Raw genomic sequence first — 18080 nt, forward strand, 5'->3', positions numbered from 1 at the left:
TTATAGTATAAGGTAAATTCTCAAGAATATTAGAAGGAAACCCCAACAATGAAACGCACTCCTATGAGCAAGCACTTGGCGACAGCGGGAAGGAAAAACTTCCTTTTAACAGGAAAAGGAACCAGGGGCAATGATGGGAAGCCAAATTTAGTGCTGTGTGATACTGCAGATTTTGATATTGATCCGATACCAGGTATTGCAGATACCAATACTTTAAACCTATAAAAGCAGCTTATGAAGGTGAGAACAGTGTGTCATTATTTATTAAATGAATCATCATTAATTTGCCAATTGAAAAAGTAACGTTTTGAGCCTAATCTTGAAAGTACTAAGTGTAAAGTGTAGCTAAGAAAACAACGTACTATGAAGTTGGGCCTGAAATGCTTTAGTAATAAACAAATTAAGCTTACAGTTAAAGCATTACAGCAAGAGGCAAATCCTATGTAGTAATAAGCTGAGAGGTTAAGGAAGAAAAAAGCTAGCTAAACATCTTAAACCACATCACAAATAACCAAATTAAAACCATGTATATGTGATTAAGCACGATTGGGGTAATTTAACCAGTATATTGATATGTAAGTAGTGAAGAAACTGTAATAGATGTTTCAAAGCTTTTTTCCTGCCTTTGTCAGTTTCTACAGTTGTTCGCGAATGAGGTCATAATTGAAACATGAAAAAGTGTTACACAACGCAGGTGTGACACAGTGCCAGTGCATAAAATGTCAAATGAGGTGAGTGAGGACTTTGTTGAGACTACCCAGTCCATGTTGGCTCCTGACGAGCCATTTCTTTCTCCACATGGTTGTCCAGACACTTTGGAAAGACAGACTCATTTGTCTGAAGGTTTTCAGTTTTGGAGAGCTCTGTGTCTGGGCTTCTGTAAAATAATATGGCTATTTTCAGCCTCACGAATCATCCAAGCAGACTGTAACCACCACCGTTATTAATGCTGCCAAAAGCCAGAGTACTGTCGCTTCTCTGACATTAGACTGTATGTATGAAGCCTGCTGTGAACGAGCACTGCTGTTCTCCTAATGCAAGGCTCCTGTTCAAGCTTATGTAACACTTTTTAGTTGAAATGATAAATAAGCTTTAGATACTAATTATCTACCTAATGTTTTGTGCTTTTAAGAGCAAAAGGTTTGCTTTTCCATCTCCAGTCTGTTAATGACTCTACAGTCAGAGCCAGATGTTTTAGCAGTGGCAGAAAATGTGTTTCTTACAATAAGCTGCTTTGGTTTCCATTTATATTATTCTTTCTATGATATAGTCAAGAGCATTCATAACCATTTAAGAAGTTTCAAAGATTTTTATTGGCAAATAATAGAAATTTGCACCAGTGCCAAATGTTCTGGTGATGACTTTAGCCATTTCCATGAAGGAGGGGATTTTCTCAACCCAATCGCTCAACACCAAAGTTCCTGGTTTTATGTGATTTTATGTTCTGTAGCCATGTCAGCATAATCATGTACGAGGGGAGCAAAGAAAAGTGCTTCAACTGCCCATTGTTTCTTCTTTTAGGTAGCCAGATTTTCTTGACATTTTTAAAAGTGGTCTTGAGAAACAGTTCTCCAGGCTTTCCAAAGGTCTTTCAATGTTTTTCTTTGGACCTTGGCTGATTTTCCCTCATTTTCAGTTCAGTCCTTGTATCTAATTATTTTCAGAGAAGTGTTTTTTTTTTGGTTGTTGAGCTACTTAACACTGACCTATGAATCATTCAAGGATAAAAAGGCATCTGACTCAAGGGATCCAACTATTGTGGTCTGTACAAATAAACAACTTACCTCTTGGCCATTCAATTTATCAATCTGTTGTTCACTGAAGCCTCACCAGATAGAAGGGAAACGGCAAGAAAAGAAAAGGCTGAGGTATCTCAACTTACACAAGAACTGGACCGAAAATCAATGGCAACAGGTCTTAGGAAATGAAAGGTTTTGGTTCAAATCAATGTGTATGGAGGACGTCAGAAGAGCAGGACAACAGTGACTGTCGAAAGGGACCCAAACACAAACCCAATGCAGCAAAAGCATACCTCGATAGATAAACTTTCGCTATCAGTCGTGGTTCGGCCTCCCCTGGAATCCGGACCCCCAAATTACTGAAGATGTGTGGGATCATTTTGACAGAGAGCAGAACAAAAGGCAGCCAACACCCAAAGAAGAGCTTTGAATGTCCTTCAAGAAGTTTGGAGAACAGGCTGTGTTGAAGAATAAAGGAAGTCGCACAAAACATTGACTCGGGCTTGTTAGAATTGTACAAACTGTGTCTTATGTACTGCATTTTCATGTATGTTTGCACGTTTCAGCAAATTGCTACAAGAATTCCCTTTCTACTGTCTGTGCTTCTGTTATCACTCATCCTTCATTTAAGCTCGACAACATCAGTTGTCCCACCCATGATGCCAATTGGCTAATCATTAGCTTTGACTGTTGAAAATCTGCATAAACTGATTTTTAGTCACACGAGGGAGCGTGTCTTAAACACTAATATTATTACCTCATAGGTTTGTATCCAAACAAGTTTGACACAAACTTAAAATGGGCAACAAGGATCATTGGGTTTTTTTTGTATGAAATCTTTAAACTTTGCACCCTGTGATTGTGATTTTCCACATGAAAATGCAAACACTTTAGTCTGACATTTATTCACAACACTATAAAGAAACAAAGGGACACCTAAGTGAACTGCAGTCTGACTTCACTTCCTCATATTGTTTACAGATCATTTTCATGGTGCAGCAGTTTGTTAAGAGTCCGTACAGCCTCCACTTGGTATCTTCACAGTCTCTGTTTGACCTGACCTTCTGCTCAACTCCAGAACAAGGTATGTCCAGAGCTCCTGTGAAAACTGGTCAGCACAAAGGGGAGGCTAAGTGTCTCTGATTTGTCTGGTCAGTACCAGTAGGACGTTCGGTGCCTCCTGTTCTCCTGGATACCGAGTTTCTCCATGACCTCCTCCTCCAGGGTTTTCAGAGATGGTATGTATGTCTTTTCAAGAGCATCTTCGGGACTGGTATCTTTAGGTCCATCTGTGAAAGCAGAATGCATCGTTTCAATTGACACCAACTATTTTTTCAATCATCAGACACTTCTATCACTTTGTTGGACAAACAGAAGACTTTTAGTTTCACACAAGAAGAACTTGAAATAAATAGTGTGCTGGTTCTGCACTAGCAAAAACAGTCCTGCCTATGTGCGTTCAAGTTTAGAAAGAAATATTTCTTCCACTTCAAAACAGTCAAACTGGATCACTTAAAAACAGAAGTCTGAACAGGCGGAAAAATAAACAACAGCTGGTCTTAATGTGACGACTCTAAGCAACCCCTGAGATAAAATGGCTACTGAAATTTACACACACACACAGACCCTTACCTTTCCACTGCTGCGGCACAATGCCATCTCGTCGCTCCACAACTGGTTTCGGGATGATTCTCCCCGTCCTGAGCGACACTCGGACTCTCTCACCCTCTTCTGTGAACCTCCACTCGACCTCGGTGGGTTTCCTGTAAGATCGAGATCAGTAAGTTAAAACTGGTCTGGAAAAATGCCAAAGAGCAGGAGCATTTAAATGGAAAAGGAAAAAGAAAAAGAAAAGGTGAACTATTTTTTGACTTTAGATTGCTGTGTTATCACAATTATTTTAATGGTGCTGTAAAGGAAAAGAATATTGTACAGATGCACAGAGATTACAGATTGCTGTTTTTTCACTAGAAAATCTTATGTTAAAATCTATTACAGCTGTAAATTTTAACACTTACGGTTACAAAAATTAACTATTTATTTATTTGTTTTTTTTAAGGAGCCAAACTAAGACTGAGAACTAACCCGTGGTCCATCTAGTTTAAGGTTCTGCATAAGCATAGCAACAGATGTTAGGACTGAGGCAGAGTTCAGCATACCTGTCTGAGGGGTCAACGAGGGCAACATCACGGACCAGGATGGGAGCCTCACTGGCAATGTACGTCCCATGGTAATCTGCAGTTTTTCCAATATACCTGTGATGCTACGATGGGAAAAAAAAGTTCACAGTTCTCCCATTTAAAAGGCACAAAATGCAAACAGATGAATGCCAAAAGGCTTTCAATGGTGTGCTTTGTCTGCAGCTACACCCTGACCACCCACATCCCAGACATCTGGCTCCACCTGGTGGAGCAACGAGATAAGTATGAAGCATTTTTAAAAGAGCTAAAAAAGAAATGGAACAGCTAATATAATTTTGGGGGAAATGAAAAAATCTGTAATGTAATCATGTCCAGGACAGTTCAAGTGTATGCTGAAAATTTTTTGTAGGAAAACAGATAGCCTTTCATCTTCTCCCAACACTTACACAATGCTCACTCAATAAAAGGCATGTAACTTACATTTCAAAAGCAAAATCTATAATGCGCATTTCTCAATAAACAAATTTAAAAAAATAAACAACACTTCCTTACTGTGTTCAGTCCCTCCAGGATGACCCAGTTTCTGCGTCTGAAGACTTGGATAACTTTCCCCTGCTTTCCCTTGTCATTGCCTTTCCGAATCTCAACCTGAGAAATCAAAAGCAAACATTTAAACTCTATGTAGGAAATTTACTACTTTAAATAAAATGAATATACTTTTTTGTTACTGTACCACTTTTGCTGGTTTGGCCAGAAAATATTTTACCAATTCGTTGACTGAATTTTCCTAAATTAGTTTTCATGCATGTTTACAACAGATGTATGTTACTTCTCCTGACTCTATCAGTTGTGGCTACACCAAAGTAATTACAACATTATTAGCATTAGCTGTATTACAGATTAAAACTTTATCAACATACAGATAAATCACATGAACACATACTGGACTTAATTTTAATATTATCCTCATTATCGGTTGCCTTGTATAGTTTTTTTCTACTATGTATTGCAAAGCTCTCTGTTTCTTCTTGGTTTTAGAACAACGGGGGAATATAAATGGTGAGTGGACTGCTTCTTATATTGTGCTTTTCTATTAGCACTCAATTGTGGGGTGAAACTTTGGAAAGCTTTACACCAAACACTTAATATTAGACAATTTAAACCTATCAATATAAAGAAAAATATTTGCACAATATGAGTCAGATGAAAGCTTGACAGCTGAGTCCCAAAAAATGTTTTCTCACCGTGTCCCCTTTGAGCACAGACCACTCCTCTGGCGCTATCGGCTCAACAAACACCTTCCTCCTCCTCTTCCCCGGTGGATTTAACCTTTTAGCAGCGGCTGTCCACGGCCTGTTGGTGCCGTAACGGTAATCTTTGGGCACAATGACCCTGGCTGCCATCGACAGCAGAGTGGTCAGCCTCATTGTGCTGCAAGTCAAACAAGGGTGCTGAGGTTTTTTTTCCAAGAGGCTGGCAGCCATACACAGGAGCAACGCAAGCTAGGCTAATATGAATTATGCTATCAATAACGTTAGCCTAGAGCGGCTAACTCGCCGCCGTTTACGTACACACAAACATTTCACAAATGAGACTGCTGCCTAATTTTTTTTAAGTACAACCCTAAAAGTAGATGTATTAAAATACAATAAAAGAACGTCATGCAGAAATCACTTACCCTCTGTTGATGTCAATGACACATGTAGCGGAGCTGACACCTACAGGAACCTACCGGTAGCGCCACCTACTGGACAGGAGGGTCGCAACAGGCCTCACGCATGCGCAGTTGCTAAATTGACCGATATGTGGGCAGTATGCAGGCAGAGCAGGCTGCTTTGGGCAAGATGACCTTCACACTGCTGCAGCTGCTGCTCAGTATATTCAAGCCATACAATACTAAGAGTGACTCAATAAAGAACGCAATATTTTATTACATTTTTAAATAAAATATAACACCAAGAGGAAACGTTTTAAAATTAAGTAAGGCAAATGTGTCTAAGACAAACTTAAAATGTTTTTGAATGAATGCCATTTTCAACAATTCCAGCTTCTTCAATAGTGCACCTGTTCAAGTGTTCATTGAATACAGATCGTCTGGACCTGGCTTGATATGCAGCAACTCATTTAGACATGTAGACATGGTCAAGATGACCGGTTGAAATTCAAACTGAGCAGCAGAATGAAGAAATAAGGTGATTTTACTGACTTTGAACATAGCACAACTGTTGGTCTGAGTATTTCAGAAGCTGCTGATCTGTTGAGATTTTCACACACAACCATCTGTAAACAAGAAACAAGAAAATATCCAGTGAGCAGCAAAGAAAAGAACAGCTATACTGCTTTGAGCTGATGGGAAACAGTAACTCAAATAACCACTTATTACAACCACAGCAGCTTAATGCACCACCTCACAACATTCAAATAATCTCAGACCACTTTCTTGAACACTGGTAGAAGGGGAGATTCACATCATGGATGAGCAGCTGAGGAATGCTTCCAGCACCTCATTGAATTAATACCACGAAGAATTAAAGCAGCTCTGAAGGCAAAAGTTGGTCCAACCTGGTGCTAGCAAGGTGTACCTAATGAAGTGGTTGGTGGGTGTATGGATTTGCTACTACATTTTTGCTGATTCCAAAAGGTTATGTGTAAAACCTGAATGGCTCAGTGTGGAAATATTTAATTTCAAGGCCACCCACTGAGGCAGATGCAGGCCGTGATTACAAGCCTCGCTGCTATGTCACTGTGACAAGCACGAGTGATATTTAAGCATGAGAGGAGGCTGTCATTTATGAAAACCTGCAATCATACATGTGACTGTTTGTCCTTGACCTTGGATTTTGGTAAACATCCATGTTTGCTGCAAGCGAAAGACGGATTTTTACCTTTCTGGGTTACAAAGACAGACAATAAAGCTAATCTGTGTAAGCACAGACACAGTCATTAATCTTGAGAGCCGGATGAACAGACACCACACCGCATTCCAAAATCAGTTTCAGCCCACGGTTGGATCTACGCCCTAATACAGTAGTTAAAACAACTTGTGCTTAACCTAACCCCACAGCAAACTGAGAGCTGTCAGGACATGTTACGTAACAACAAAACTAGTTCAGCTACCACAGCCTTTGGGGCCGAACCGCACAGAGAGGCTCTGCGTCAGCAGCAAATTATTTGTGGCAGCTGCATAGACACAAAACACGTTCCATTGTTAATTTCCTGCATTTTTTTTTTCAAATCAGAGACAATAATTAGATGTGAAACAAGTAATTAATTTTAGTTGTTCTGTAAAGTTATGGTAGCCTTTCCCATGCTCTGAGCTCGATTTAGAGCAACAGATCCCACATAATACTTGGTTTTCAGCAGGCACTGTACTGACTCAATAAAAATAGACAATCCTGATCGTTAAAACCAAACACAACAACTAATGTGACTGTTTTGGGTTCTTTCCAGAAAGCTGATACCCTAGATTAGTTTAAGTAAGGCAGAAACAAGTGTTTTTTTGTAATCAACATGTTTATTAAATGGTCTGGCAACTACAATAGTAAACAAAGCAGCAGATTAAGATGAATGGCAGCTTCCAAAGGTAACAGAAGGCTAACCCCCCCCCCCCCAAAAAAACAACAACAACAAAACAAAGTTTTACACTTTAATTCCAAATTAAACTTTTGAATAACCTCCAGATCCGGCCTTTGACCATTTTAAGGTTTTTAAATCAGCGGTGTGACGATAGGAAGGTGGCCATCTTCGACACAACATTCAGAGCTGAGCTTTCCCTTAAAAGTTCATAGTGTGATAAACTATCAGCTAACGCTGCTAATTACATGAAAGAACACTGAAGCGATGACGATGACATCCAAATGGCGTGGGTGAAAGGGCCCGAACCCCTTGGGATACTGTTACAGTGGAAAATAACACCATATTCTGAACATGTCGTCTAAACAGATGTTGGAATAAAACACGTCACAACTTTGTTTCACAGTCAAAATAATAAGACCACTGAAGTAAAACAGATTAGTATTCCAGTTAAGAGGGTGGGAAACCAAGAAAAGAAAGTCATAAACTGAAGATTTACAAAAGGTTCACTCTCTGTATTTACCCATATTCAGTTTCTTGTTTCTTTCAATGAATCTCACTTGGTGCAGTCCAGATCAGCGACTCGTTTCAAAGGTGTCGAGAATACATTTCTGAACACAAGTTTTTTTTTTTCAACAGCTTCAAGCAACAGTGGAACTATTGTAAGCTAAACATGAAATCACAACATGAAACTGAGTTTTAGAAGACTTTTCCAGATAATTTCCACATGGAGGGGTGATGCCAACAACCTTTCCCTTGCAGTCATTACCACTGCTCCACATTACCTTTAAGGCTCAATTTCCCCAGATAAGGATTAAGCCTACACCAGCATTTTTTTCTAAAATTTTTTCCAAGTCTGCCACTAGAATAAATCGATGTTTGGGAAACCTGATGCTAAAGTTTAAAGATTCTGCCCAGACAGAACATCACTCAGGAATGTCTCCTTACGTAAGGCCTCAGTCACACAGGCCTACGGACAAGTTGGTAACTACCAAGCAACCTCCGGTCACCAAGAAGAAACGTGCACTCTCTGACCATTTGGCGAGCGGTTGTTGCTAGCTGATATCAGTAAAAGACATGGATGAAGCTAACGTGGAAGTGCCCTAAATCTGCATTCTATCCGAACTGTAATTATAAATAGACTTCTGGTCCCATTGAACAGCTTTCTTTCTTGACTCTTATGTTCATGGGCTTAGTCACTAATTCTAGATCTGTTAGAATTACAATTAATCCCTCCTTGTGATTAATTTGGTTACTAGCAGATTACCACAGTCTACTGTAGTTTGGGAGGGAGACACCGAGTTGTCTGCAAACACTTTCCAACTAATGGTTCTGCGGAAGTGAAACTTTTTGAAATTTGACACAAACAGGAAATAAAGAACGTTCCGACTTCAGAATACAAGTTTGCACCCAACATCTTTGGGGAACAGTCTCGTTTCTGAGTTGTGTTTTACTACAGCTACGCAACTAGGTGACAAATGTCTGCAGACAAGTCGGCATCTTCTACACAAGTACAGCAACTTGAGAGCACGCAAAGCAGGTTTTCAGTGCAGCTCCGTATATTTCTTTGCAATCAGTTTCACCTTGCAACTGCCAGCAACTTCTCACCAAGTGATTGGGAATACACATTTAAGTGGTTGCCAGATAGTTGCCAACTGGTTTCTAGGCCTGCATGACTGAGGCCTAAACTGAGTAGCAGAGGGGCTTAAATCCTAAATTTGCTTTTCGCAAAAGGGGTTTACATAATTAATTCCACATATGGGTTCCTGTGAAATGAATCACGTACTTTGGTCACTCGCAATCAAGCATATACACCGAAACAACAAATGTTGTAGGGCAAAACAGACGACGATTAATGGGGGCAGGAAAAAAAAAAAACACAAACAAACAAACAGAAAACCTCTGAATATTCAATCATATTTCAAATGAATGAATAAATGATTTAAATGAGGCTGAAAAGCTAGGTGATACAAATGGAAGCAGTAAAATTATGAACTTAAGCTAAGAGCATTGATGAAAATTTGTTCTATCGCCTGTACAATATCTACTTTTTAAAACCATCAAATGGGAGCATTTGTCAAATAAATGTTTTTTTCCTTGTGATTTTAATGTTTGTTTGTTTCTTAAATTTACCATATATTCAGTGTTTATCCCCTCTAAGCTGAAAAATGTTTTGACACCTAGCATTCAGTCGTTGTAATTGCACTTAGAAATAAAAAATATATACACACCAAAATCCCATTTATAAATGAGCCCTAAAGTGCTCAATTCAATTGTTTTGAAATCAGATTAGCAAACTTTTTCTTTCTGGGATATATGATATCCCAAAAAATGGCAAATGAGTATTTGTTTGTCTCTCAATACAAACATTTAGGTTGTTTTGTTTTTTTTATTTATTTGTTTGTTTTAAAATTCTCTTATTAATTAAACGGCTGAAATCTGGCATCCTGCAGGTAATTGTGTTGATGCTTAAATTCCAGAGAAAAGCGTCAAAGGTTCGTGGTTTTCTTCTGAGTCGATGTTAAGCGCTGTCTGTCGCAGGCTGTGGGAACAAGAGGGAAAAGCAATTAAAGAATTTATTTCATTTTATTTTCATCCACCGCCTGAAATTCAAAAAGACGTGGGGAATGTACTTTTTATATTACTGATACATCAAGTTTATTTAAAATACATGATGGTAAGCACTGGCTTTTTACATTAATAATTTTTTTGTGTGTAGACAGTTTCCTTAACTAATTTTCAGAAGTTTCAGAACTTGTCCACATGTTTAAAAAACAAACAAAACCCCCCAAAACAACAATACACTATATGGACAAAAGTGCTGTTCCACCAAAACAGTAAACCTACAGCAGCTTCTGGGCAACAAAGCTCCCAGTGCAAGGGTTTTGTGCTGATGTTAACGCCAGAGGAGGTTTAATCTCTGAAGTTAGTGAATCAGCAGAGCGTTTTATGCACTCCACATTCAGCAATCTGCTCTCCATCTTCACATGACTTAGCTGCTGTGATTCTTAAACACTTTCACTTTGCACTTATACAACTTACAGTTGATTGCAGAATATCCAGAGAGGAGGAAATTTCACAAATTGACTTGTTGAAATAGTGACATCCTATTACAGTACCACACTAATTCAGTGATATCTTTAGAATGAGCCATTCTTTAACAAATGTTTGCAAAAGCAGACTGCATGACTAGGACATTGACTTTATGCACTTATGGCAGTTGGACTGAAAACACCTGAACAGTGTTCCAATACTTTCAAAAGTACGTAAAATGAGGAAGAAGGCACATGTTGACTTCTTCCTTGTCCACGTGTAAATGCAGAAACTGGCTTTTACTGCTATATAACAGCGTTTACATGTGGACAAAAGGCCACAACACATGGAAACAGCTACGTTTTCATGTGGAATGGCTTCTAGTTTTGCTGGTGTTTTGGTGGCTTCAGAAAAGTTTCCATCTTTGTCCATTAAACACCTGCCAAAACAGACAAACTTGTTGAATTATTAGTATTCTACTTTGTTTTTTCGTTGTTAATTTATTTTGATTCAGATGGTCTGATGAAGGCCAGGTATGTTCAGGTAAAATTGAACTGCTGACACATTTTCTTGGCCGAGCACCTGCCCCACTTTTTGATGTGAATATGCATGTATTTTTCCTCTCTTATGAAAAAGAAAACTCACCACGAGTTCATTTTAAGGGATGTTTCCCAGGTAACCAAAACGAATAAGAGGGTTTTACCTTCTCTGCTGTTTGCTGGCCCCCTGCTGGAGCATTTTCCTGGGCCTCTGGTTTCGACTCACTAGGAGCAGTCGCCTTGGGTCCAGCCACATCGTTGAGCTTGGGCTCCACGTTAGACTGGTTGCCGTCTACTTTAGAATCACCTTCCGCTTCTGAATCCTTTGGCCGCTTCGGAGAGGTCTATAAAAGTTTGATAAGCATCAGACGGCTTTACAGTGAACTTGGACTGTGAGTCAGGTTTAACCTCACCTCTGTGGACTCCTCTGCTTTTCGTTTGTTTCCTCCCCTCTCATTTTTCTCGTCAATGACCAGGGCTCCTTCGTCCTCGTCACTACTGCCTTCTGCATCTGCTTTTTCTGAACTGCCCGTATCTCCTGCTCCTTCTGATGTGTTGTCCTTCTTCGATGACTACAGGCAAAGAGTTGCACATTAGTGAAACATGGGGAAACTAAGTCTAGATCTACCCATCAATGGCGAGGTGTGACAGTATCACTAGTGACGTAGTAGAGGTTAAACTTCCAGATAAACAGCTGAGTGAGCTTTGAGAGTAACTGATAAATGGTTACATTACATAGTTTGTCCAGCAGAGTGTGCTCTGATCAGAGTCATTACAGTTTTGTATTTTCAGTTGTGCTTTCAACTCAATGTGGTTTCAGTTCATTTTCAATGAGATTTAGTTGCTGTTTAGTTTTATTGTTTAATTTTAGCAGTTCTTTTTATTACTTTCAGTGCTAGTTTTAGTTTACTATAGCATGGGTGTATTTGGGTATTTGTCAGATTGTAAAATTTAATAGGTTTAAACCACCACAGTAATACATAATATTAAAAATCCCTGAGACATTCCAGTCTCAATGAACAGTTGTGCTTGCTGAGAGGACATATTTCAGATTAAAATTAAAAGATATTTTCTCTGTACAAAGCTATTTCAGTAATTATGCACATAACATTGTTTCACTTTTCATTTATGATATTTTTTCACACCCACTTTTAGTTTGGCTTTAGTTACTTATAATAATCTTTGCTCTCACCCATCTCTGTAGCAGTCCTTCTTCCCAAATTACTTCTGGAAACTGTTTACATGTTGAAAATAAATTCAGCAAACCAAAACAAAGCAGCAAATGTGGCCGCTGAAAAGGCGGTGGTGTAGAATCAAACCAGCTCTTTATGTTTCAAGCCAGTTTAGAAAAACATCCCGCTTATGCTATTTCCCCCTTTCAATATTCTCTCACACAGTACAAACCACAAACCACAACTTGTGCTGCTGCTTGCTCGTCTTTGCCACTCATTGGGCAGAGCAGACAGAGGTGCGCCTTTGGCTCTCCCGCCAAAGGCGCACTTACAGGTCACAACTGGCAAACCCTTGTTCACAAAGTCACTGGATTTGTGGGCTATAAAGTCGATAATCACCAAATTGGCAACAATTAGATGAGCTGAAGTGTGATAATCACTGGTATGAATCAGCAGGTGTTCAAGCTAAAATAGGATACATCAATCAACACAGTGTAAATCTAACCTCAGTGGCCTTCATATCTACTTACCTCGTAGCCTTCATGCGTGACCGTGGGGTTGTTCTCAATCTCCCAGAGTCCCTCAGCAAATCCTTTCCTCTTGTTTGCTTTTCCAAACTTCTCCTTGCATTCATCATATGGGGACAAATCCTTGGCCCCCAGGAAGGCCCTACAACAGTCAGTTATTACTTTTTTAAAATAAAATATGTACACACCCCTTTTTAAAAAAAGTTTTGACAAATGATCCAAGTTTCTTCCCATTTTGCATCCACGTGAAAAAATTAAAAAGTGACAACATTAATGGAAAAATACTCACGTCTCATGTGTTCCAAAAAAGAACACTTGGTACTTGTTTGAAGGCGACTTTACAGCTCCTTCGGGTAACTCGTCAATCTGTGAATTAGCAACACAGTTGTTTTAAAAGGAAAGCTGGTAAAAAAAAACAACTCAATACTTTAATAAATACTAAAATTATTCTAAAGTTAAACAATAGGCAAAAGAGTTAGGTCATTTCTCTATAAAAACCACAAATACAAACAATAGTAATACTACTACACAAATGTATTTCATCATAAAATAATGCACCGTATATAAGAGTGGAAAACTTGTGCAAATGATGCCTTTAGGTTAGATCCTGGATAAATACTCCAAATAATTCATTATGAAGAAACAGTTTAAACAGTAAAGCTAAATTAGGTTCAAAGACCTGCAAATTCTTGTACAGTACTAAATAACAAGCAGTTTTTGAAATATATTACACACCTTGATGCACCCACAAACTCCCTGGTGAAAGTTTTACTGTTTACCATCTTTCAGCACAGTGTTTGGCTCGGACATGCCAATTTTTTTTTTTACATGCTTTTAAATTAGCACAGCACTACGCAGCGGCACAGGTAATCACTCTTATGATAGACAATCGTGGCGTGGCTCTGCCTCTGCCACACAGGCCTTTTGGCATCCCCAGATAGGACTACTGTGTCAGGATAGGTGGGGCAGGGCTGTTGACATGAGACAGGGGTGATAAGACCGAGAAAAAGGAGGGAAGATGCAGAGATCAAAACAGATACTAGGTGGTGTAGTGCAGATTATAGAGCATTTCTTTTTATATATTTATTCTTTAAATGAATGAACAGTGATTTTTTTTTAAAGCAGGTAGACATAGTTAGTTGACTTTTATGAATGGCTGCAACACCAAAGGGCAGAAACACTGACTGAAAACTGCAATCTAAGTTTTCCTTTTCAACTGCACAAGACAGATGTGGCTGATGGGATTACATGCTGCTTCGCTTTTACATTTTCCTGCTTCAGCTGTAATACAGCATGCACAGAACTAACGTATTGGTTGCAGTAATCATCTTTTTTATTTATTTGGTATAAAGCATGACTTAAAAATGCTCCAAGAGCAGCTTTTCCCTTCATTTTCTCACTTTTTTCTTTTGAATGACAAGGAAAATGCCGACCGCAGTGCCAGTTAGACATTACGTTATAGTCTTACGTGACTATTTTTATTACCATGGAGCATTTTTTTTAACGTAATGGAACTAATTTCGACTTTACGAGTTGCTATCTCTCGAAACGTTTGGGCAGGCGTGTTTACAAAGTACCACAGCATTTGGCTTCACAAGTAGCCATTAGTCTGTAAAGCAACAGTTAAAAAGAAAAAGGGGGCAGTTTGAACTTATATTTAGCGAGCTGCTAACTCACAAAGTGGCTTAGTAGCAGCCCACCGTTGCAGCGAAGCACACGTTAACGCTGCGTACGACATGACCGTTAACTAGTAATCAATGCTGTGTTACCACAGTGCTGGTTTTAACCGTTACAGCTCAAAGTTAGCCTTACAAGGCCCCTAGGGACGAAAAAGACCAGCACACTAAAGGCGGCAAAGAGCAACTGGCAAAAACATTAATATTTTGTTAGCCCGGGAGGTTAAAGAGGTGTCTACTCTGCGATGAATCTCCAGAAAGAAATTCGCAGTGGTTTACAGTAGGCTAGCTGTATGTATGTGGATGGTCGGCACCGCCGCGCTAGGCTAACTCGTGGAGCTAGCGGCTGTTACAGGCCTCGCAGGTAAACAAGTGATTGGAGCCGAGCGGCTAAGGCGCAACGAGATGAAAACCAAACCCCTACGCTGGAAATGAGATATTCAACGACGAGCGCTTACTTACCCTTGCAGGCCAGTGTGGATAGCCCTTCATCTTAGCAAACACAAGATCTCCGGGTTTGTATTCCTTTTGCCTGTTGGACCTCGGCATGTTGAAAATGTAAGATGTAAATATGTGCGTGTGTAACTAATGTGGTAAACTATCCGTAGTGGTCAAAAACACCTGCAGCAAGCAAGCCAGGCAGGCGACGGTTTGTTATCCAGAATAAAATCAACCCGCGGAGACACGGCGGGTAACGCACTTTTGCCACGACGTGGGGCAAATATACAGATGTGGTCTGAATAGTGTCACAGTTGCTATGACTAAACGCGGTAGTGTAACTATCTCGTATTAGCGCTTTCCCACAAGCCGCTGGCTCGTCCCTCGGACTATTTGGGTTTGAAATTGAAACCCGCTTCCCTTTGCAGACGCGCCCCCTGTACCTGAAGCGGCACAGCGCCCCTGCTGACCGAAGCACCACAGTAATTAACGCACCTAAAAGCAACGCCGACCACTTTATTAGGTACAGCTGCTCGTTAGCGCAGATATTTAATCAGCCAATCACATAACAGCAACAGCTGACTAAAAGACAAGAAGCTGAGCTGGAGGAGCTCAGCACATCAGAGGGACAGCTCATGTTGAGCATTTTGGAGACAAAGTTAGAGAAGCAAGCGTGAGATGGTTTGCACATGTGAAGATGAGGGCTGCTAGATATACTGGACTAAACATTTGGAATTTGGAGCTGCCAGGCAGGAGGAAAAGAGGGACACCTCAGAGGAGCTTCACTGATGTAGTGAAGGTGGACATACAGAGGGTAGGCAGGATAGAGGAGGATATAAGAAACAGGGTGAGAAGGAGACAGGTGATCAGCTGTGAGAACCCAAAGGGAGCAGCCAAAAGAAGAAGGGCTTGTCTGAATATTTCAGAAAAAGCCGATATCCCGTAATTTTCCTATACAAACATCTCTATGGTTTACAGACAATGGTCTGAAGGAGAACAAATATCCAGTGAATGGCGCTTCTCTGGATAGAAATGCTTTCAGCTGATAAGATTGCAATAGAATCTCAAATAACTACTTGTTACAGCTGAGGTATGCAGAAGAGCATCTCTGAATGAACAGCAACCTTAAAGCAGATGGGCTATAGCAGCACCTATACTGGGTGGAAAACTGAGACTACAATTCAGACTTCACCAAAAGGTCTTTAAAAAGGCCATGCTTTACAACCTGAGGAACTTAACTAAGAGTTAAATATCTGGTTAAAAACAAGTACAAATGTCCAAGATAATTAGTAGTAAGTAATGATGGGTAACTTAATTATTTTTCTTACTCAACCAGATTGAGGGGGTTTCCTATGTATTGACATTTTCAATTGTCCACCAAGGAGGTTTTGGCTTTCGAAAAACAACACACCCACTAGGACTGTGATTTTTAACAAGTGGGCTTTAACAAAGGCTTAAAGTAACCAGGAAATTTTACAAACTTTTGCTAAATTAGATAACACAGGCACTCCAACAGGCTCTAAATTCTAAACTAGTTAAAATAATTACTTAATACAGTTTCTCTCAAATCCTTCCACTGGGTAAGACCAAGAGCCTGTGCAATCTTATCATCGTTGATGGCAGATGTTTATCTCACACTTGTGTAATGCTGGCCTTGGTGGTCACACTGGTGATCCTGTGAAGGTCTTATTCAGCACAACTGTGGTTCATACTACAGCACATCTTGGATTAACCAAAAAATGTAAAGAGAGATTAAAGTCCTGTGAACATACCACAGTGTTCAAATTTAATATGACTAAAGTTCCTGTAGTGCAAAAGTATGAGCCCAGCAGGCTGTCTGGTAAAGGTTGACACACTCATCAAAGATTAATCATCGATTCTCATTTCACAATCCACTCATGGAAACCTACAAAATCTTCCATTAATGGCCACAAATCAATTATATAAAGGAGGAGAAAAACTCTTTCAGTTACTTCAACAAGCAGACAGCTCCACTGTCACATTTTAATTGAAGCTTAAAGGTTTAAATCCTGTTTCTGACTTCTAGCTAACATGATATTTCTCATCCGGTTCTTTGATAGGCTTAGACCACACCACATGACATTCAATTAATCGCCCATTTGATGATGTGAATATTATTATGTACACAGTTTGCTGCAATTTTGTGATGTGCGTGGGTAGACAATGACAATGATGAGAAGAAAAAAACAGGATAACCCTGGAGCTGGAGAGGCTGCACATTGAGCATTTCTCCTCCACTCACCTATTTTTACTTCAGGTGTGTTAATATGAATATACTGCATTTCATGAGCTTTTGCCTAGTTTTTCCTGTAGTTCATGCTATTGTCATGAAGTGTCAGTTCATGAATAAAATTGAATTAAATAACAATGGATTTATATAGCACTTTTCAAGGCACCCAAAGTGTTTTACAATGCCACTATTCAGTCACTCTCACATTCACACACTGGTGGAGGCAAGCTACAGTTGTAGCCACAGCTGCCCTGGGGCAGACTGACAGAAGCGAGGATGCCATATTGCGCCATCGGCCCCTCACCAGTAGGCGGTAGGTGAAGTGTCTTGCCCAAGGACACAACAACCAGGACAGAGAGCCCGGGGATCGAACCGGCGACCTTCCAGTTACAGATACGCTTCCCAACCCCCTGAGCCACGGTCGTCCCTAAACGATAACATTACTGTGGCTTGTCAAAGGAGCTTGCAAAGAAAAGCATCTGGACTTCTTTAAGTTACTTGAAGACGTTTCACCTCTCATCCGAGAAGCTTCTTCAGTTCTAAGGTCAAATGGTGGAGAGTCCCAGATATAAACCTAGTGGGAGATCCACCTTATCACCTTCGCATGATAAGGTGGGGCCAGGTTTCACAATGAACACACCCGAAACTCTGGCTGATTGGGACCCACACCCAGTTTCACACCTTGGCTCAGGTGATTAGAGGATCATCAGGGGGTCCTTTTGTCCCTCTGTGGGGGGATACTCCCACTAGGGACTCTCCACCATTTGACCTTAGAACTGAAGAAGCTTCTCGGATGAGAGGTGAAACGTCTTCAAGTAACTTAAAGAAGTCCAGACGCTTTTCTGTGCAAGCTCCTTTGACTACGATGACCTGGATGACTGAGAACCTTCACAGACACATTACTGTGGCTTGTTCTTCTTTGTCTTGTTTTGGTTGCTCCCTTTTGAGGGTCGCCTCTATCTCTCTCTGTCTTCCTCTGTCACACTAGCCC

The 18080-nt window shown here is 40.1% G+C and overlaps 2 protein-coding genes across 2 annotated transcripts; both read right to left on the reverse strand.

Moving 5' to 3' along the window:
* Window positions 1-2623: 2623 nt before the first annotated feature.
* On the reverse strand, window positions 2624-5644 carry mrpl24 (mitochondrial ribosomal protein L24). Its single transcript, XM_026157377.1, has 6 exons — window positions 5559-5644; window positions 5125-5311; window positions 4433-4528; window positions 3899-4002; window positions 3372-3502; window positions 2624-3028 (listed from the first exon to the last, which is right to left on the reverse strand). Exons 2-6 carry the CDS (start codon window positions 5305-5307, stop codon window positions 2892-2894), a joined length of 651 nt encoding a protein of 216 aa, XP_026013162.1. The 5' UTR covers window positions 5308-5311; window positions 5559-5644; the 3' UTR covers window positions 2624-2891.
* Window positions 5645-7512: 1868 nt separating this feature from the next.
* Window positions 7513-15355, reverse strand: LOC113015359 (hepatoma-derived growth factor). The gene is made up of 6 exons (XM_026157376.1): window positions 14863-15355; window positions 13014-13090; window positions 12728-12866; window positions 11439-11597; window positions 11190-11369; window positions 7513-9995 (listed from the first exon to the last, which is right to left on the reverse strand). The coding sequence occupies exons 1-6, from the start codon at window positions 14947-14949 to the stop codon at window positions 9975-9977; spliced, it is 663 nt and encodes a 220-aa protein (XP_026013161.1). The 5' UTR covers window positions 14950-15355; the 3' UTR covers window positions 7513-9974.
* Window positions 15356-18080: the final 2725 nt, after the last annotated feature.

Source organism: Astatotilapia calliptera, chromosome 22 (genome assembly GCF_900246225.1).
Source record: "Astatotilapia calliptera chromosome 22, fAstCal1.2, whole genome shotgun sequence".
Taxonomy (NCBI): domain Eukaryota; kingdom Metazoa; phylum Chordata; class Actinopteri; order Cichliformes; family Cichlidae; genus Astatotilapia; species Astatotilapia calliptera.